Genomic DNA, 22,191 nt, shown 5'->3' with positions numbered 1-22,191 from the left:
CCCCCATTTACTACAAGTAAGCCACATATATAAGACACATTTAAGAGATCTCTGCTCGTATCCCAACTCTGGGTGTTACCTGATCTTACAAAAGAAAAATAAAACCAAGACTACTAAATAATGTTAGTTTTTCTTTATTACATTTCAAAATCTGCAAAACACAAATATCAAGCAAAGTACTTTTTATAAAAGGCATCCCATGTTGATGAGGTACCTACCTATGCAATCTGGGACACTGACTACAAAGCCATGTGAATAACTCAAGCTAAGAAAGCTGGCAAGGATGGAAAGAAATAGAAGCAAGATATTGTACATTAGTTGAGGACTCTTAATGGATATTTTGACTTTGGGTGAGATGGAGTGGTTGAATCCTCCTCCTTGGCCTTTTCCAGGAAGAATGCTGCTTTGTTCTCTTTATCCTTTTTGACACTTCTTTTATGCTGTAAAGTTAAAGAGCTTGCGTTATTATTTATTACTTTTACTAAGTGCTGGGAAAGCTTTATATCAGTTCCATTTTATAGCTGTGTCATCGTTTTGGCAAATACATAGCCTCAGACAGTTTACTGGCAAACAGAAATACTCTTCAGCAATAGAAATGTCAAAGCAACTTATCACCAAAAGTTTTTCAGTAACAAAACTTTTAGAAAAAAAAAAGTTTAATTAGAAAGATCCTCTCGTTTTGGGAAAATCCTGTTTTATTTACATTTCAGGGCAAAACATCTTTGAAGGGTCAATTACTAAAGCACATGATGGCTACTTTAAAGAAAACCTGATCTGTGGGCGTGAGAAGTGATGGAGCTTTTTAACCCTTTGCTGGAAAACATTTAAGATGATGACCAAATTCCTTTGAAGACAACTAAATCGGACTTGGAGGTGGACTTAAAAATTACAACTTACAAGAAAGAGATGGAAATACCGGATCTACATGTAGAATTGAATAATCAGTCACCAATAAAAAAAGACATGTAAATAATGTAACCAAAGAACAATGTGAACTATCCTTTTAAACTGAAATATAAGACATTTACTAGAGTTAGTTCATGGAAAGTACAAATGGTCTTAGATCAAGATGACAAGAACTTTGAGAGAAGGGCAAAGAAACTAGAAGAAAACAGAATTTTATCCAAGAGATTTAAGGATGGCTGAGAGGAAGTAGGAAAAAAATGATAAAATTGGATTATATGACTATGGTAAAATAATGAGTTGCTATCTTTGGTGGTGTTTGATGATCATCTGGATTGGATTATTTCTCTTTTGGAAATGTTCAGTGGTGTAATGGATGAATTGGTAATATTTAGATTACCATTTTTAAAAATATCTAAATAAGAGGTTTTCATTCCAAACGATGTTTGTTTAATAGCTTTCAATTTTTATTACTATTTTTGTAACATTTAATTATTAAGAGAGGGATGAGGAGGATTTAGACTAAATGGAAAGGATTATACAGTAATATACTGACAGGTATTTTTATTAATTTTTTTAGATCTTTATTAATGAATAAGATTTAGCTATAGAAAATGGGGTGAGGCATGGAATGAAGATTTGGTTGTTATTTAAGAGACAGCAATAAATTATTAATGTTGAATAGTATCTTGCTGCAGATTTTGAGGGAAGTTTTCTTTTCTTACCATTTTTGGTGGTGTTTCCTTTCTACACTTTATCTTTTTTAAAAAAAAAAAAACATTCTTGTATTAGGTTCCTTGTTAGTTTTATCTGTATAGTTCTTAATAAAATTACTGAAAAAAATATACATGTCCCGATCAACAGTCAACACAAAAAGACATAAATTACCTGGAAGAAAGGCACACCATTAGTCTGAATACGCAAGCTAGTCTCCAAGAAGGATTTTTCACTGCAAAGGCTCTCATTAGTTTCTCTTATCTCTTCTTCGTCCAAAGAATCCTTGGGACAGACAACAGTTAGCAGTGGCAGTGTAGATAAACCATTTCTACATGTTAACTACACAATAGAGCAGGAGCAATCCTCTGTACAGTTAAATCACTCTACAGCAACCTAACAGTTTAAGCACCACCATTGGGAGAAGCAAACTATTTCTCCATCTTTTACTCTTTGTAGTTACCTCATCCAAGACGTCAGTCTTCATGGCTTCAGCAGCCTTTAGAGTAGATGTCAGCTCCATCTGCTTTTGCCTTAATTTTTCAAGCAGGAGATCGCGTGGTTCTGTTTTCACCACCGTCACTGGGTAACAGTAGTCCTTCCGCTGTGGAGTATTTCCTTTAGGAAAAGATCCATTTAAGAGATCATTAAGGCACTGTACTACACCACCCTACGACCACAAAGCCACCCTTTTCTTATTGGATTTCACAACTGATTTGAGGTAGCTCTTCCTCTTTTTTTTGACTCCCTCTAAAGTCTGCAGGGCTAATTTTTCTCCTCTAAATACCTGTGGGGAGATCCGTTTTCAGATCCTCAGTCAGGAAGCCGTTAATCTGAGTTAAACCATCCTCTGCTTCTTTAAGGAGCAGGTTTTTCTGTTCGGTAAGCACCCCTCGGTCATTCTGCAAGCGGTCAAGAACCTTCTTGAGGGTGACATCTTCAGCCTCTTTTTGTCTCCTTATGTGGTCTGTCACTTTGGCTTCTGATGCGTTACACTTGTCATGGAGATCCTGGAAGCAAAACATCTTAAGGTATTATGTTAAGAAACCAGATCTTCAATATTATAAACTGCAGGTTTGACTGAATGAAACTTATTGTACTCAATATATGACAAGAATTTATGGTCCCTTCCAAGTATATGAACCATCATTATTTGTAGAAAAGAGACTTTTGGGTGTGGGAAAACATGGATTGGATCCTTCTTCCAGGCTTCCCTGATTAAAGCCATCGATAGCTATTCCTGGGAGAATACATTGTACCATATGGTCTAAACCATAGGTATCAAACTCGATCGCGTCATGGGCCGGATCATGACGTATTGTGATGTTTTTTGCCTTTGCGGAGCAGGGGTGGGCGTGGCCTGTGCACGATGCATCTGGCCCACAGGGCGCCCATTTGACAGGCCTGGTCTAAACAATTATATACAGGTAGTCCTTGACTTAAAACCATTCGTTTAGCAACCATGTAAAATTAGAACAGCGCTGAAAAAAATGACTTGTGATCAGTCTTTCCACTTATTAACGTTGCAGTATCCCCAGGGTCACATGATCAAAATTTGGATGCTTGGCATCTGGCATGTATTTATGACAGTTTACACCAGGGGTGTCAAACTCGATTTCTTTGAGGGCCGGGTCAGCATTGTAGTTCTCCAAGGGTGATGCCTCCTGTAGCCCCCTGCCGGTCAAAACGGGACCCCCCACCCAAATGTCCCAGTTTCGCTGCCAGAGACACTGCAAGCCAATCCTTTGCTATTTCCAGGCTGACCCCATGGATCAGATTTAAGCACCCCGCAGGTCGGTTTAACACCCCTAGTTTACACTGTCACAGAGTTCATGCGATCACCATTTGTAACATTCTCAGCTGGGGAGGAAGCCAGATTCGCTTAATGACTGCATGATTCCTTTAACAAATGCAGTGATTTACTTAACAATTGTGACAAAAAAAAAGTTCGTCAAATGAGGCGCAACTCACTTAACAACTGCCTCGCTTAGCAATGGAAATTTTGGGTTCAATTATGGCCACAAGTCAAGGACTATCTGGATATACCCGCCATAAAATTCTATGTCTAAAAGGTCTTTGATGATTTAGGTGTCACCAGGTTGGAAGATTTAGAATTACCTTATTCAGGTTTTGTAGGTGCTCGTTCTGGCTTTTGAGAAAAGCTCTTTGTTGATCAACTACGCAGCCTATCTCTGCAGTTGCCATTTCAGCCCAGCAAGTTGCTTCTTTGCATGTGTTTCTCAAACTACTGCTCAGATTTTTAGAATGGTTGTCTGATTCCAGAAGTATCTTAACATTATCATGGCTGGACTGTCTGATCTCTTGGGAAAGGTCATCCAGAGCTGGAAGCATCTTGTTCTGCTGAGAAGTGGTAGAGTTGACAAGGCCAATAGTTTGCCTAAAGAAAAGGATTTAGCCACAGATTATTCAAGCGTTAATCTTTGTGCTTTATCACGTAGGCTAAGACTGAAGCAGCAGCCAAATCAGCATTATACCTAAACTGCTAATTTCACCAAAATTTATTAAAGTGTCCAATCATTCTGGAAGAGTCTGCTATGGCATTATTTTGGCATAAAAGTGGGGAAACATAAGGTATGCCATTTTCCCCCCAATAAAAATGCTACAGGGCAAATGCATGCAAGCCTTATTTTAATTTGAACACCCTGAAATATTTTTTAAAGTGCTGCCCATCCCTCAAAGATGTCCACCCCTGCCTTTGATTGTCAGAAGTGTTATTGAGATGGAGATCAAAGCCATGCATAATGCATAAAGGCAGTAGCAGTTCCTAAAATTGATAGTCAATAAAGGGGATTAGCAAAAAATATATTTTATTATTTATTTCAATTGATATTGAATGAAATAAAATTCAAATTCTGATTTCCCAATGTCTACCTTGACAATACAGTTATGCAGGTTTAGTCTGAAGCAGGGCTGCCCTACAGGTGCTTGAGTCTATGATAAGGAATGTGAGTTTTAACCCAAGAAATATCGGAATGAATCTGACTCCCAAGAACTGCAGAATAGAATAGAATAGAATTCTTTATTGGCCAAGTGTGATTGGACACACAAGGAATTTGTCTTGGTGCATACGTTCTGAATATTAGAATAATCTTTCAAACATATTTCAGAAAAAAAGTAAGTTTAAAAGCTTCCTTACACAATTATATTCTCTTGTACATCATTAATATTTTTCTTTAGGCTTCCACCTTTCTCTAGGATTTGGTTGAAGTTCTGCTGAGCGTGGTGATCGAGTAGGCTTAGCTGATTTTGCAGCAAAGCAATAAGTTGGGCTGTACCCTAGTATGAATCAAGGAAAATTGAAAAAAAAATTACTAAGGAAAAGTATACTAGTAAAATAGTTTTAAAACATGCAGGAAACTCACATTTATTCAAATGTACTTCAGATGCATTTTTCAGTTAATAGTTAATGCAGAACAATAACTCTTATACATCTGAGTATTTTATTTTAGAGACAGTTCAGGAAAAAAAATCCACCTTTCAGGAGATACATGGGATGAAAGATTCTGCTAGAAATCGGCAAAAGTCAATTTTATCCAATCTGCTTCCTGGAAGAAGCAGGCTCACAAACCTAAAATGGAATTTATAGATAACCACAACCCTACCTCCGAGTTACTATGAAGGATGAAACAAACATAGAAATATAGTACTGCTTATCCTGATTAGCCCTTTTTCAATAAGCAGATTTCCTCCTTCTTAGGTACAGCTAAATTCCTCTCTGCTCCTACATGATGTGCACAAGAAATGACACATTCACATTTCTCCTTGATCTACTTGAACACATTTGACTTGGCATGTATTATGTGACTTTAAGAAGAAATGCAAACAATGTTAACATCCATATTACTAGAAGGCATTTGTGCACATGAAGCTAATGTATATCCCCATGTTTTCCTCTCATCCTTCTTTGTTTGGTTGCAAGTATTGTTCTTACAATAAAAGAAGTAGAAGTAGAAAATATAAGTGGAAAATCAAAACAAACAACTGAACTTTTATAAAATGGAGCTGACCAGAACTATGTATACTGTTTACTATGGGACTCATTGCTAGAAGCCTGCAGGCAAGCCAATTTTTGTGTCGGTGATGGAAACAGAAATATAATGTTTCAAAGAGCCACTAAGACCATAATGGCGAACCTATGGCACGGGTGCCACAAGTGGCACGCGGAGCCATATTGGTGGGCATGCGAGCTCAGCTCCGGCCAGCTGATTTTCGGGCCTTCTGGGCCCACCGGAAGTCAGGAAACACACTGTTTCTGGCCTCCGGAAGGTCTCTGGGGGAGGTGGGGAAGGCTGTTTTCACCATCCCCAGGCTCCTAGAAAGGCTCTGGAGCCTGGGGAAAGCAAAAAACAGGCCTACCGGGCCATTGCGTGCCAAAAGCGGGGGGAGTGCGGGAGCGTCATGAGTGCATGTGCGGGGGGGGAAGAATTATGGGTGTAGGCATGCACGTGCACATGACTCCCCCACACTCCCCCCGCTTTTGGCACGTGATGACAAAAAGGTTAGCCATCACTGCACTAAGACAAGGGTAGAGAACCCACTGTCCTCCAATTAGTTTCAAGCGCAATTCTCACAATCTTGTGTAATGTCAACTGGGCATAACAGCAGCAGAAGTCCAGAAAACTAATTATCTGTCTCTTAAGACGGTCACACTGGACCATATGTTAACATGCAATCATGATTACCAGGATAGAGAAAGGAACAATGGCCAGCAGAGCCAGCAGAACCTAAGTGTTCCTTCAACAGCATAGCAATCCATATTTCTCTAAGATCATCACCCCACCACCCACTTCTATTCTAGCGCACTATGGACCTCCTATGGACACTGACTTGGATCATTCTTGGGCTACAAATGGAAGAAATACCGTTTTCTGTGCCATCTTGGTCAGTTCCACTTGTTCTTGCAGGCTCTCATAACTATTCTGAAGTTGAGAAAACATTTGGGAACTGTCTTTCTGTAGTTTACTCAAAGCAAGAGAATGCTCATGGAAGAAGGTAGCCAGGTCTTCTTTGTAGCCTGTAATCTTTCAGTCAGAAAAAGAGGTCACATCAGTTTTCAAGGGCACATTGATATTGATTGACTTTTTCTAAACAAGACTAGTCTGATGGGTATATATGTGTTGGAAGTTTTTTTTTAAAAGAAACATGGCAAGTTCTATTCATTTAGGAGGGAGTACAGGTGTCACTGCATGATAACATGTCAAGGCATGTGTGATAATATCATAACAGACTCCAGATATAAGTATGTAAGTCACAGGGTTTGTGTTGTGATGTCACAATAATACATTTACCACTCATCCTCCTGCCAAACACATATGAGCAGATCTGAGATATTTCAGTCTTCTTCAATCTGGAGTTATCCAGATGATCTAGAAATATCAGGGCAGGTGTTCTAGTTTACTCCAGCTGGAGAGTTTGAGATTGACACAAGCTGTCCTCGAGATCAGGTAAGAAAGAGGATCCAACTTCCAGATGCTCAAGAGGTAGACAGGGCAGGGAATTGGCAGACAGCTAGGTCATTTCAAAAGCACTGCCTGTTTATAAAGTGTTCATGCGGGAGAAAACGTTTTGCCTGCAGGAGAAAATAGGGAATGTTCCTTGGCTTTTCCTGTCAGTAAATGGAAGAATTCTGTTTATACCATCATCAATGGCAATTTCTCCAAAGACAAGCATATGATTGAGGGATCTCCATCTTAATCACCTCTAAGCTCCATCGCTCTAGACAACTGTGACTGTTCATGCCTTTCCTAAAGGGGCAAAGCATGAAACTGCTGAAACTGGAATACAAATGAAGTGGTTTACATTGCAAGAGGGAAAAAGGGCCCCAATGAAGGCTCTGGCAACTTGGTGGTTCTTCTCATGGATTGGATTAGGTTGAAAGGCTAAAGCAGTGTTTTGTTCAACCTTGGGAACTTTAAGATGTGTGGACTTCAATTCCCAGAATTGCCCAGCCAGCATGCTGGGTGTTGAAGTCCATATATCTTAAAGTTCCCAAGGTTCCTAATCCTTATGCTAGCATTCAACAATTATAGTACTTCAAGGTATGTTTATTACCATTTCTGCCAAGGATGAATTTTTCTTGAAGTGTTCCTGCAGCTGAGAGTTTATACTCTGCACAAGTTGTACAACAGGAGTCAGACTACTTAACGCCTGGTCCAGTCCAGATGCATGTTCCTCCTAGAAGAACAGACAAGATAGTGAACTCATTGATTCCAACGAAGAAAACATTAGAAACCCAATCAGAAAACAGAATTGCGGAAAGACTAAAGACATTATAATTGCTCCGAATTAGTTATTATTTCTCACACGTTAGGAATCAATAAGATCAATTTAGTCCCAAGCTTCCTCCAATGCAAGATGCTTTTCCAAGAGCTGACATGGCACCTAATAAATCTCCAGTGAAACTTTATTGAAGACAATAAGCAAAAATACTCACAAATACGCCAAATACACAATTTTCTGTTCCTTCTGTAGAATTGCATTCTGATAGCATTCTTATTTGTATTTTCATTCTGCTGTAACATAGGAACTTGCCCCAAGTTTCTAATCATCAAATTTCCTAGCTTTTATGCTCATGACACTGGATGAAGAAAGAGTGTGCCAAAATCGGTCTTATTGTAGTCATAATAGTATTGTAGTCTACCTTGTCTTCATTTGAAAACCACATGGAACTTCCAATTCTGGGTAATCGGATCCTTCTTTTGTTTCTGGCTTATACTTTAACAGCAAATACATTATTCTACTTTATGTCACTTGTACTTACGATCATTTTCTGCAGGTCATTTTTATTTTTGGAGGTCAGTGTGTCCTGTTTCAGCATTTTTTCAGCAACTAGGGACACTTCAGTAGAAACCATTTCCTTTACCGAAGTGAATGCCGCATCTATAGCTGCTGTGGTAACTCCAAATGCTGAAAAACTGGTGGATAGAAGATCATCTAACAAGAAAAAGATGAGTTATAACAATTTAGCCCAGTCCCCTTCTTAGTAGAAGGTAACAGTGATTTGGTAACTGTTTTGATTTCTCAAACAAGTCTGAATCAAGGTTTTGGCATGTCAGGTATAGGTGTGTGTTGACTTTATTGGCATGTGAAGTTGAATAGAAATACTTACTAACTGAGGAGGTGTAAGAATTTAGCATCTCTTGTTGATTCTGATAGTTCTTTCTCACAGAGCTCTGGATTTTGTCAAAAAGTATATTCATGTGATCCATGAAGGTCTTTTGAGCTTCCACATTATGCTGCTCAACTGCTTTCTTCCGATCTAATTTTGCATGCAAACCGGACACATCCCCAGTAGTTTCTTTAACAGTAGTAAGCAGCTAAGGCAAAAAAAAAGATTGATAGTCTTCAAATATAACCTCCCTCCCTCCCCCCACTCTCTCTCTCACACACACACAATGTTTTCCATTACATTTTAAAGTATAAACTAAGAGAGGGAGTTACAGAAATATTCTTTCCAAATTTTGCCTGTTTTGGCTTTTGTATCTTTTTAGGCCATGAGTCCCCAATCTTTCCAGTTCCGTGGACCAGTAAAAGCGGTGGTGTATGTGTATGTGTGGTTTCATATGTCCACCACTTGTGCAAATGGAACTTTGTGCCTGGCTCCTAACGGGCTGCGGCTCAGTACCATGCTGCGGACTGGGGTTGGGGACCATTGTTTTAAACTATTAATTGAAAAAGCTTCTACAAAATGCCCATATCGCCCCTCATAGGATGTACTCTTTTCTGATTGACAAAGACATTCTGACTTCATCAAGAATGACACTAAAAAGTCCAATATTCCTTCAGAACTGTAAGAGCTATTGAAACTCTTAAATGGTCTATCTCTACTTAAAATACAATTGTTTTAATCTAGCAACCAATCTATTTTTAAAAAACAATATTAGTACGTCATATGGTCTGACCTTGGTAGCAGTGCCATGAAGTTTTTCTTCTGAGCTCTCTAAAGCTGAGGCCACGTATTCTTCTTCAGCAAGAAGAACTTTTGTGATATCCAAGTCTTTCTGGGTAACTTCCAGTTCCATTTCCCTGGATTGTAGGATTGCCTGGCACTTTTCCATTTCACCTTTTTGTACAGTAAATAACTCTGTAACCTGCGTCAAGACAAAATATACCTGTAAAGATACAGGCCACCTGCAGTCCAAATACGGCCTGTAAGGGCTTTTGTATGATTGCTAACTCTTCCTTCCTACTGATTGTGCAGGAAAAATTGCCAAAAGCTGACATGGCTTTTTCATTCATATATGCAGCACGTACATACATACATATACATTATACATTTGCATGTGTGTAAGTAAAATAATGCTTTTCTAACTACAGGTAGTCCTGAAAGTATGGACTTCAGGCCACAATTGAGCCCAAAAATTATGTTGTGAAGTGAAACATTTGTTAAGTAAGTTTTGCTTATTATACGACTTTTCTTGTCACAGTTGTTAAGTGAATCATTGCATTTGTTACAGTAAGTTAGTAACACAGTTGCTTGTCAGAACATCGGAAAAGCGGATCACATGACCCAGGGACATTGCAACTGTTATAAATGTTAACCAGTTGCCACGCGCCTGAATTTTGATCACCTGACTGTGGGGATGCTGCAATGGTCATAAGTGTGAAAAACGATCAGAAGTCACTTTTTTCAGTGCCATTGTAACTTTGAACGGTCACCAAATAAACTGTTGTAAATTGAGGACTACCTGTAGTAGTTTTTCTGACTGCTGGCATGTTTTTTTAAAGGTACTACAGCTGCTTGAAGCAATGTTCCATCTTAATTACCACCCCCTATTTCATATTTCTGTTAATTGTATTGTTTCTACTTGGTAATGACTTTCAAACTGGTAGACCTACAAAAAAAAATTAAGTGATATTGGATTGAAATTAATAATTTAATTCAAATAATTTTGAAAATTAATATACAGTTCAGACCAAAGAGTTAATGGTAGGCTTTAATGGATAAAGTGCTGGAAAAATCACACAACGTTTTACTTTTATATCTAACGGTGGCACGACTATATGCTCAGCACTGGAAAGACCCTGTGATACCTACTATAGAGGAACATTTAGTAAGGTGACAGAACTGGCAACAAAGGTTAAATCATTGGCTCTTGTGAAAGGAAAGCCACTGAAGAAATTCATCTACAACTGGAAGATTTTCACATTATTAGTTTTGTGAAAAGTTGAGTATGCTAGAGCTCCCTAACCATCTGAAAATCATCCCAAACGAGAAGAGAAATGTACTGGGTTCACTTACTTTTTTCAATTCTTCCTCCATGGCTGTGATTTTCTCAGTATAGTCTGCAATTTGCTCTTCTTGAATTGTCATTTTCCCATGAAGAGCACTAAAAAAGGTCAGTTAATGTTAACAATGATGTAGTCTTATTAATTCCGAGCCAAACAATGAAATAATTTTAAGAGCAAATAGGAGAAAATAGCTGTTCATTTCTGATCACTAGATCGTTCTCTTGTTTTTCAAGCATGCTTGATGCTTGAAAATTCTTCATATTGCTAACTTTTGATAGCCATTTCTGCCTGAACTATGAATTTATCTTATTGCTATTCATTTAACACATTAGCTACTGCTTATTAAAAATCTAAAAGCAGTTCACAATAAACAGAATTGACCATTTACACTAAAGTCAATGATATTATACAAGTGTAAATGATCCTATAACTTACCTCTTAACAATTGAGCTAGGAGCTGTATTCTGTTTTTAGCAGGCCTTCTATAAAGGGGAATTTCTTTTCAGTTTAATTGATAAATCTTGCAGTATATTAGTTATACCTGAAGATGCTTTGAGCCAAGAGACTTATCAAACAGTCAACTTATTCCCCCATTTCTATCCTTTGTTTCAGTTATGTTCAAAATTCTATAGTTATTCATGTTGCCACATTCCGTCATCCAGATATTTTTTCCTTTTCCAAATATCAGATTTTATCTAATCATGTCGCCACTTCCCTTCTGACTCTGAGTGACCATGCTTAAAACCTTATTTTGTTGCTCCTCACCTCAGTTCATTAAAGAGGGAATAAGTGGGATCAACCAGTATATATTCTGGTTTTTATCTGGACATCCAAAAGGTTTAAAACCCAATTAGCTTGCTATCAAATTATGCTCTGGGGAATTCCATTACATTTGAACCTTTGACTTTCCTTTCTTTTCCAAATAATATTCAGTATTCTATAGTCACCAAGTATCTTAACTCACAATGACTGGGGATTTCCCTCACTTTCCAAAAAAAAAATAATAATAATAATAATAAAAAAAAAAATTACTGTATTTCAATATACCTCAGGGTTTTCCTCCAAAATGTTAGAACCTCATTTCTCAATAGACAACTCACTACCTAAGCTTATGTTACTGAAGGAATTATTTTTTAGAAATCTGCTCATAATGGAATGTTGCTCTACTCTTCTGAAAGTGGCCCTGATTAGCATCATCCAAGTTTTTTCAATAAGAAATGCTAGCTAGGCTTGCTTTGGAACAATAATGATGTATGAGGCAAAGGACGTTCTCTCAAATGTGACATTTGAGCAACATCCTGTCGCTCTACCAGATTCCTACAAAGGAAACACAACAGTGCGTGATCTTGCCTGACTGGGGAGAGATGGTGCTTATTTTTATTTTTATTTTATAAAATTGATTGTAAAATTGGTCATGTTTAGCTTAGGGTAACTAAGCTGCCAGTCTTTGTGGAGAACCAAGTACTCACTCATAATTTTCCAGAGAAATATAGACACCATTTTTCTCTCGAGCTGCAGTAAGGTCTCGTTTTAAGCGTTCAATCTCTTCGGTATATTCCTGTGAAAAATATCAGCACAATGGTGGAATGTATCTTCTGAAGCATCTGGAATCCATAAATTCCATAAACTTATATTTTTGGCCTGGCCAGTTAAAAAAATCCAATTGACTATCATGCGTTCACACTGCAAGGCAGCAGGGAAAATTTAGAAAGCATTTATACTTAATGAAGGCATACTGAACCTTAATGAGGGCCCGCTTTGTGAGTTTCTGATTCACTTCAGGCTTATTCATGATATTCTTTGCCCTGTGAGCATACTCTAGAGTACTCAGAGTTTCCTGTGGTACAAAAGACAAAATAAATTAAAAATATGTGAAAATAGAATTAATTTTAAATCCTTTTAAAAGTAAAAAATGCTGAGCGAGTCATCTTTTTGTAGCCACTTCTGTATAAAAGAAAAATGAATTGTTGAAAAATACAAGGAAGTTCACTTCAGAAATATCTTGCTGGGTTTCTCTATAGAGAAATGGCATTTATTGTGATTTACAAAGCATTCTACCAACTCTTTTTCTGCCCTGGGAAAACACTGTTCTGAAAGATGGCATATAACTCAGAATTGCTGTGTTCTCATCATTTATTTTTATTGCTTCACTGTTTTATTATTGTTTTATTTACATTTTTTATAATCTTACGTTTTACTGTTTTAAGCTGCTCAGAACTGCCCGACAGTGAGATGTGCAGAAAATTTAATAATAATACTATAAACCAGAATAGATCAGGACCCCACTAATAGAATTTTTATTGACTTTTTTATCATTATGTCCCATCAAGACAGTTTTAACCCTTGCAAGCAAAATGATAGATTTTCTCCAAGATAGGCTGTCCCCAACTTGTCCCATCAAGTCTTCCAATGGTACAGCCATCCCTGCTGTAATTGAATCCACCCATCTTAGTGCTGATTGTTCTCTTCTTTCGCCTTCCACTTGTTCAAATTATTCTCTAGAGATCTGTCTTCTCATAATGCTTATTAAATCTTATAAATTTCTAAATGTAATTTCATCTGGAAGTCCGACAGATGTCACTCATAACACATTACCTGAAAGAAAACACCTTACCTCAAGATTGATTGACGCAGGAGAAACAGTTGCAATTATACATGTTTTTGTGCGTCCTCCGAGAGAGTCCTGTAGGATTCTGGTAAGTTTTGATTCTCTGTATGGAACATGTGGAGTTCTTTCAACAAGGGCAGTAATAACTCTACCCAGCGTCAACAGAGACTGATTGATATTTCCAGCTTCACGAGCTCTTTTGTCAACTGCTCCAGAACGACCTATGTTCTCACTCCCTGCCAGATCAACCTATAAATAAAAAAACAACTTGTCTGAGTCACAATCAGTATGTATAGTCACAAGGAGAGGTCTATAAATTATATTCAGCCTTGGTAACCAACGATTACTGCTAACTACTAACCAGCTGAAAATCAACACAACTACATCTGAGGGTATTTGGATTTACAATTCCCAACAAATATAGGTAATGTGGCCCATAGTTTAGGATGCTATGATATGCAGTCAACAGTTGGAGAATTACAAACCCAACAAGCCCTCAATTACACCATGAGGTAAGAGGAAAAGGTGCCTGCATTACTAGGCAGAAATCTGATGATACAGAATATGGGATTAAAATGTCAAATCTCCAAAAATGGAATTCAAATGAAAAGACCTGTTCTCTCTATCGTCCTAAAGGGCAGGACACCCACTAGCATTTTTAAAATCACAACAAATCCATTTCTTGGTTTTGTGACAGTCTGTTTACTATTGCAATGTAACTTCCCTTCAGACAGTGGCCAAAATAACACGATCTGATCTTCTGCCATCTCTGTATTATTGAGCATAATCTGATGTGGTGCGATACCATGTGTTGAAACTCACCAAGTTTAGCTTTCCAATTTTCACAAGCTCTTCTCCATCTGTTGTTGTTTCTTTCATGTGCAATGTGATGGAAAACACTGAATGGGACCTGCTATAAATTGAGATAACAGAGTCTTAGGAGGTCACAGTAATGAACACCACTATTTGCAGCTGAAATAGTTCCAAAGGTTCTGTATCATTCTTACTGAATTTGTATCCTGCAATATTTGAATGACACTAAGCAAATGATTGCCTAACAATGGCAAAACAACTGTGATTTTCTGCTTTACTTCTGCTTATGTAAAAACTGCTGTTGAGGCTTTCTAAAATATTTTGTTTCTTTACCTGGAATACTGATTCATGTAAGTAGCAGCTGTGGTTCTTTTTGCTGCTCCTCTTTCTAGGATTTGATAGACTTCATCCTTGTTATGTACAGTAATTTCTTCTAAGCCCTTGATTATTACACCTCTCTGTCAAAAGCAAAATGTTGAAGTTACACATTCTAATTCAGAAGTTCATAACCTTGAAGGAAGAGACACATATGCTTTTTTTTTTTTACCTTGTTACGTGGGTCATCAAACAGTTGCAACCTTTCCCCAACATCTGGAGTTGGACTCAGAAGATCAAACAGCTCCTCATTATAGATTTCCAACAAAGAAACTTTCACAGAAAATTCTGTACCATTCTCTGCCAGTTTTTCAAAAATTTGATGCAAGGTACGTGGAATTACACCTGCAAGTGGATCCTATAGAAAAATAATATCACATGTATTAACTGACTCGATTTAGAATCCAGGAATTCAGCCTTAGAATGTTAGCAAATAAGTATGAGCAGATACTCAAAGAAATCAGGGATTTGAGGTAGCTGTTAGCACGTAAGAATGTGTCGGCATTATACTTGGAAGGGACTAAAATGTTTTTACCTCTTCCCACGTATATTCTTCATTAGGTGATCGCTCCCCTTCCATAGTGAAGGTCTTTCCTGTACCGGTTTGACCATAACTGTATAAAGGAATTTGAAAAATTAGCTTCAATAATATATTTTAGAATACAACAAAAAATAAACACAATACTCACGCAAAGACAGTGCAGTTATAGCCCATAAGTACTTCATCCAAAATTGGATATACAACAGACCGGTACACATCAATCTGTTTGGCCTGGGCTCCAAAAACCTGTTTTATTGAATAAAAGAAACTGTTTTTACCTTGAGACCAGACATAAAAATGGACTGAAGTCACACTATCTCCTACCCGAATTGGAATAATCTAACGTACCAGATTAAAACTTTGCAAAATGAATATAATTCAGAAGTTTCCTTAGAGAGAAGTTCAGACACAATAGTTGCATTGTTCAGACACAAAAGTTATACCGTATTTTCCGGCGTATAAGACGACTGGGCATATAAGACGACCCCCGACTTTTCCTGTTAAAATATAGGGTTTGGGCTATACTCGCCGTATAAGACTACCCCTCTTCCAACGCACACCAAATAAAAATTAAAAAACATCAACTGGCTCACCCACAGTGTAAAAGCAGCTGTGCTAGACCCAAAATGGCCCCTGCAACAAGCAGGAACCTCACACAGTCACAAAAAGCCCAAAAAAACAACTTTCACACTTTACACACACAAAATTCCACATATAGCTTTGTGAGATTTTGTGTGTTTGTGTAGTTAGAGTGAAACACTACAGAAACACACTAAATCTCAGAAAGCTGCACAAATATTATTTTATTTTTATTTTTATATGAAAGCTAAATTTAAAACTTCCTAAACTTTAAATGGTTAAAAACCCCAATTAACTATTTTTTTAAAGCTCCCAAAGGGGAAAAAACTTACCCAATAGAACAGGGGTCTCCAACCTTGGCAACTTTAAGACTTGTAGACTTCAACTCCCAGAATTCCTCAGCCAGCTTTCCTTTGCTGGCTGAGGAATTCTGGGAGTTGAAGTCCACAACTCCCAGAATTGCTTGATTGCAGGCAGGGAGTTGCTTGCTGATGGAATGGATTCAGGCAAGCAAAGCAAGGCAAGCGTTGCAACTAGCAGCTAAAGTAAGCAAGCTGGAGGGGGAAAACTTTTTTCCTTTTACATGGCTCTGGCGATCCCAACTGAGTTGCCTGATTAGCAGGCAACTCAGCTGGGATGGTCAGAGCCATTTTGTTACAGGAGAATGACACCCGGCGTATAAGACGACCCCCGACTTTTGAGAAGATTTTCATGTGTTAAAAAGTCGTCTTATACGCCGGAAAATACGGTATTTTAACACGTGCTTTGTTTACCCATTCCACTAAGCTTTAAGGTGGCTTGTCTGGGTTGGGTTTAGTATAATGCATTAACTGATCCGTATTTTACAAATTGTACTTTATAACAAGAGTGAGCAACCTCACACACTAACCTCTAGCTGGCTGAGGAACTCTGGGAGTTGAAGTCCACAAGTCTTAAAGTTGCCAAGTCCAAACAGGGAAACTCTTTTAAGTTCAGAATTATTAAGAAAATGGGTAATCCATTTAATTATATGGGCCACTGATGTCAGAAACTGAATACATTTCACAATTTAAAAAAGTTGGCCTCCTCTAAGAATTCTCCCTTTACTGGTCTTCAATTCCAATAATATTGTCTTTCAATACATCTTTCTGATGCTACCAAGATGTTCCTCATTATCTCTGCAACTAACTCTACATTTGCATGGAAATCAGGGGTGAAATGCACTTACCTTCGCTACTGGATTGCAAATGTGAGTGAGCGCGCGCGCTACGCTCATGCACGCCTCCTCCACACATGCGCAGAGGCTTCTGCACATGCACAGAGGGTCAAAAACGGGACATAATGATGTCTGGGCAAGTGGGCAGAACCTCCCACCGCCAGCCCTACTGGATTGTGCAAGCCGGATAGATCCGGCTGGATTTCAGCACTGATTGAAATCCAAACTTCTGTTTCGGATAAAGATTGCTATATTGAGCTTTATGTGAAATTATATCAACATGTACAGTTTTTTTTCTTTCTGTTTTTCTAATAAAAATCTTTCTTATAACACATATTTGATATTTATTCTAAAAGAGACCTCCCCTGTTATATCTTTTGTATACATAAGATGCAAGTTACTGTTCAATTTGTAAGCTATTTAATAGGGTCAGAACTGAGATGAAGGGAAATCTCAGTTGAAGTGCATCCTTTCACATATTACCAATTGAGACACATCAAGGAGTCTGGCTTGTCTTTAATCCTTTAAAATGAAAAGGAAATTCTAATCGGAAAGCTCCAGTTACTCAAAATGGTAACAGGAAGAGCTTGAGGCTATAAACATAACATTGAACCCTAGCTTGATAATATATTCAATGCCAAACTAGCATGAGTTTCTACTCCTAACAATTCCTCGGGCTTTCAGCACGTCTTTTTGACTGCTCACTGCTTGCTCCTTGTTAGTGAAGGTGCCAGGGCTTGAACATGGAAACGACGTCTTTATTGATCACCCCTTAGTATCTATGGTTCATTTTTGCCTTAGCCTTTTATGCAAGTGTAGCTACTGGAAATTGTAAACATGATGCTCCTAAACTGCCAAACTGGGGGGAAAGGGCCCTAAACATTCCTACTAAGCAATAAGTAAGACTTACCATATCAAATGTATAGGTCTTCCTTGTTTTATCAGCCATTCCTCCAGTGCGAACAATAACTTCTTTTTTGCCACTGTCACATTCCACTATAGAGTAGGAATTAGCTTTGCGCTCAGATACATTGAAGGGCCTTTAAAAACAGTTTCCCATATGTTATTTGAAGTAAGTTGTTTAAGCCTAGTTTCAAATCAGCACAAGGCTTATAAGCCGGTTTCCTTTGTTTTTGAGTTAAGTTTAATTGAAATGCATGCAGTACCATAAGATTCCAAAACCTGGAATCTAGTATTCCTGCTTGAAGATGGAACTGAACAGGATCCTAGTATAACATCATAACCACTATACCACACTGGGCTTTATTTGTTCCGATATTGTTCCTGTACAATATGGATCGTCATGGATCTGAGGATAGGTTTTATACATAATCCATCTGAAACTTCATCAAATCACAAAAATCTTCAGTTTGAACTACAGGCAGTCCTCGACTTACAAAAGTTCATTTAGTGACCGTTCAAAGTTACAACAGCGGTAAAAAAAGTGACTTATGACCATTTGTCACACTTATAACCATAGCGCATTCCCATGATCACGAGATTTACATTCAGATGTTTGACAACTGACTCACATATATGACGGTTGCAGTGTCCTGGGATCATGTGATCACTTTTTGCAATCTTCTGACAAGCAAAGTCAATGGAGAAGCCAGATTCACTTAATAACTGTGTTACTAATTTAACAACTACAGGGATTCACTTAACAAACGTGGCAAGAAAAGGCATAAAATGTGGCAAAACTCAATTAATAAATGTCTCACTTAACATAAATTTTGGACTCAATTGTGGCCGTAAATCGAGGACTACCTGTATTCAGTCAAGGAACCAATCATCACTGTATGAAATTTCACATCTAAGGCATAGATTGACAGAGCAGCTCTTATTTTTTAGATGGGATCCACATGAAGCCATCAAATCACAAAGTATCAACACAAGACTGAATCATTACAAATATAAGAAACAAATATATCTTGGCCCCAAAATTCAGAATGAACAGATCTAGTGATGTTACATGGGATTTATCTGGAACCACCATGAAACAGCATATAACTTTCTGTATACTGAAGCATTAGTTACATTTTTACATTTGATGCTATAAAGGCACAATAATGTGGATGGCAAGGGGTCGATACCATTAAATATTCTTTACAGATAAAACCCACCCAAAACTATTGTCAAACAACAGCAGTGAAAGACACTTAGGATTTCCATGATGCAAAGTAATGGAGCTGAAACACAGATTTTTAGATTTTGAAAATCCTTACATATGAGCCATTTGAAATTAGGATCAATTTATAGATGGCAACTATCTTCACTGCCTGAGCCAAAAAATTAACATATCTGGCCATTTTGGATGTTATCATAACATTAATAACCTTCAAAAGATAGATGACACATCCACCAATTAATTTCAAAGAAAAAGCATAGCTGTAATTACTTCAATTCTGCCCACAGAACATACTACAACCACTTTGATTTTGTACTTCATGATACAATCATGGCATAAAAATAATTCTTTGGCATGGTTCATCAAAGACTCAGTTAACCAAAATCTGTTCATTTAAAATATATGTACCATTTACGTTTTTAAAAAAATTATATGGTACAATGCTTGAGCTGGAAAGTTTTATATCAATATCAGCAAAAATCACATCACAACAAAGATCTTACACTTCATATTGCATAACTCCACATAAATTCTCTTCAGATTCAAGCTTTAGTCTCATACCAGTGCCCCCCAAATGCAGCAAATTAATTAGGCTCTTGTTTTAGCCCAAAGACATGGATATGATTTGAGACTCTTAAAACAGATCTTTACCCATATTAGATTATACTGATTTTTATATTTTGTATTGTTAGTCTGCTCAGTAGGTTACCTAGAGAATATCTACTGATTGGCAGCCACCTAAATGTGATAATTGTTTGCCCATCCTGTAATGTAGTCAATGATATAATCATTACAAAACTTTCCAGCTCAAGCATTTACCATATCATTTTTTTAAAAAAGCCTAAATACTACTGTGCTTTTTTTTTAATTAGAGTCTTCAACAACTATTACCTTAGCTTTTTACATCTTTATAGAGCGTGAGGGTAAAAAGGAGTCTGTCATTGGTCCCAATTCAAATACATCCAAATAAAGAAGACATGCACCAGTACATGAAATAACCTCAGTCCATACATAGCAGGACAATTATGTCTGCTCAATAATCTTTTGTCAAGCTAAAGATGTTCTCCCCAGACTGATTCCGCTGCCTTCATAACTCTAATAAAAAAACTAAAAAATAAATAAAATCCCACCTTTGGGAAGCTGAAGACTACACTTAATGGTGAATTAAGTGCTATTGTTTCCAATGGAAGGTACTCTGAATACATACTCTACATGGAACCATAGTTCAAGATGCATGATAATAGGGCTTTACTCCCCTGCTTTAGTGAAGCTTAGGAATATACGGTACTTAATGATGAATACACCCTATTATGTTTCCAATGGAAGGTACTTCCTGAAGGGTAATGAACACTGTGGGTAGAACTATTGTTCAAGAACACCTGGTAACTAAGGGGACTTTACTCCTACTCAAACTTGTCTGCAGAAATCGTGGGCGCTCCATCCATCACTGGATGTTTTTAAGGAGTCTAGATAACCACTTATCTAAAATGGTATAGGTTCTCCTGCTTGAGCGGGGGGGGGGGGGGCTGGACTAGAAGACCTCCAAGGTCCCTTCCTATTCTATTCTATTCTATTCTATTCTATTCTATTCTATTCCTATTCCTAATTCCATTCCTATTCCATTTCTATTCTATTCTATTCCTAATTCTATTCCTATTCTATTCCTATTCCTATTCCATTCCTATTCCTAATTCCATTCCTATTCCAATTCCAATTCTATTCTATTCCTAATTCTATTTCTATTTCTATTCTATTCCTATTCCTAATTCCATTCCTATTCCATTTCTATTCCTATTCTATTCCTAATTCCATTCCTATTCCATTTCCAATTCTATTCTATTCTATTCCTATTCCATTCCTATTCCATTTCTATTCTATTCCTATTCCTAATTCCATTCCTATTCCAATTCCAATTCCATTTCCAATTCTATTCTATTCTATTCCTAATTCTATTTCTATTCCTATTCCTATTCCTATTCCTAATTCCAATTCTATTCCTATTCCTATTCCTATTCCTATTTCTATTCCTAATTCCATTCCTATTCCTATTCCTATTCCTATTCCTATTCCTATTCCTATTCCTATTCCATTCCATTCTATTCTATCCCTATTCCATTCCTATTCCTATTCCTATTCCTATTCCTATTCCTATTCCTATTCCTATTCCTATTCCTATTCCTATTCCTATTCCTATTCCATTTCCCATTCCATTCTCTTTCAACAAGCGGCATTTCGATTGTTACGACCGGGGAGGAACTAGATCCAAGATTGGCTCATCTTGACAGCATAGCTGACGCACCCACCCACCCTCGGGAGCGCGATTCCTCCATCCCGACTCTTGACTCTTTCGAGGAGCAAGATGCTCGTCCTTCCTTCAACGCGATCCAAGCCGAATCCAGGCCAAGTAAAGAAAATATCCACGGCTGCAGGAATAGCCCGGAGGTTAATCCTGATCAAAAACCGAGAGGGAGGTTTTTGGGAGGGAGGAAGGAGGACCGAAGCGAAGGGTTGAGGATGCTATGGTGCCTCGTCAGGACTTACCTGCACCTCACCACCACCTGGATGTTCTTGCCTTTGTCCTCTTTCTTGGCGCCGGCGAACGAACTCATCGTCGGTTCGTCCCGGGATCAGTTCGGAAGGCGAGAGCTGGGGACAAGGGACAGAAGCAAGCTGGGGAGGGAACCGGCGCTTCACCCACAGCGCGCGGGGCACGTCTGAAGCATCCGCACTCCCGAAGGGATCCCTTCGAGAGACGAGAGAGAGAGAGAGAGAGAGAAAGAAAAAGAGGAAACCGCTTCAGATAATCTTTTCCCCCCTCTCACCCCCGCGGGAGGAGCGCGCCAAGAGCGAAGCCGACCACTTTGAATAGCTCGCGCGGCGTGTCAGCCAATCGGCGGGAAGCTACGAGGTTCGCAGAGGTCCATGGGACTTTTTTTTTTTAAATATGCATGGGAGCCTGCGGGGGTTGATGACATCATCACTAGGCGACGTAAGGGATTGTGCTGATAAGATAGACCTGTATAAAAAATAGGTGTCCGAAGCGTCTTGCTTTTTTTTATTATTATTATTTATTTATTTATTCA

The 22,191-nt window shown here is 38.1% G+C and overlaps 1 protein-coding gene across 1 annotated transcript; it reads right to left on the bottom strand.

Annotated features, from left to right (window-relative positions):
* Positions 1–255: 255 nt before the first annotated feature.
* KIF11 (kinesin family member 11) lies at positions 256–21,725 on the bottom strand. Its single transcript, XM_070945451.1, has 22 exons — positions 21,650–21,725; positions 17,891–18,020; positions 15,355–15,452; positions 15,201–15,279; positions 14,838–15,023; positions 14,624–14,748; positions 14,300–14,390; positions 13,484–13,726; positions 12,611–12,706; positions 12,339–12,427; positions 10,880–10,967; positions 9,540–9,728; positions 8,747–8,954; positions 8,399–8,571; positions 7,690–7,812; positions 6,501–6,659; positions 4,775–4,914; positions 3,736–4,015; positions 2,405–2,627; positions 2,081–2,235; positions 1,792–1,902; positions 256–440 (listed from the first exon to the last, which is right to left on the bottom strand). The coding sequence occupies exons 1-22, from the start codon at positions 21,715–21,717 to the stop codon at positions 315–317; spliced, it is 3,180 nt and encodes a 1,059-aa protein (XP_070801552.1). The 5' UTR covers positions 21,718–21,725; the 3' UTR covers positions 256–314.
* Positions 21,726–22,191: the final 466 nt, after the last annotated feature.

The sequence above is a fragment of the Pituophis catenifer genome, unplaced genomic scaffold (genome assembly GCF_029215685.1).
Source record: "Pituophis catenifer annectens isolate HBS135680 unplaced genomic scaffold, rPitCat1.0.hap2 SCAF_6, whole genome shotgun sequence".
In the NCBI taxonomy this organism is placed as follows: Eukaryota; Metazoa; Chordata; class Lepidosauria; order Squamata; family Colubridae; genus Pituophis; species Pituophis catenifer.
This window is presented reverse-complemented; position numbering and strand designations above follow the sequence as displayed.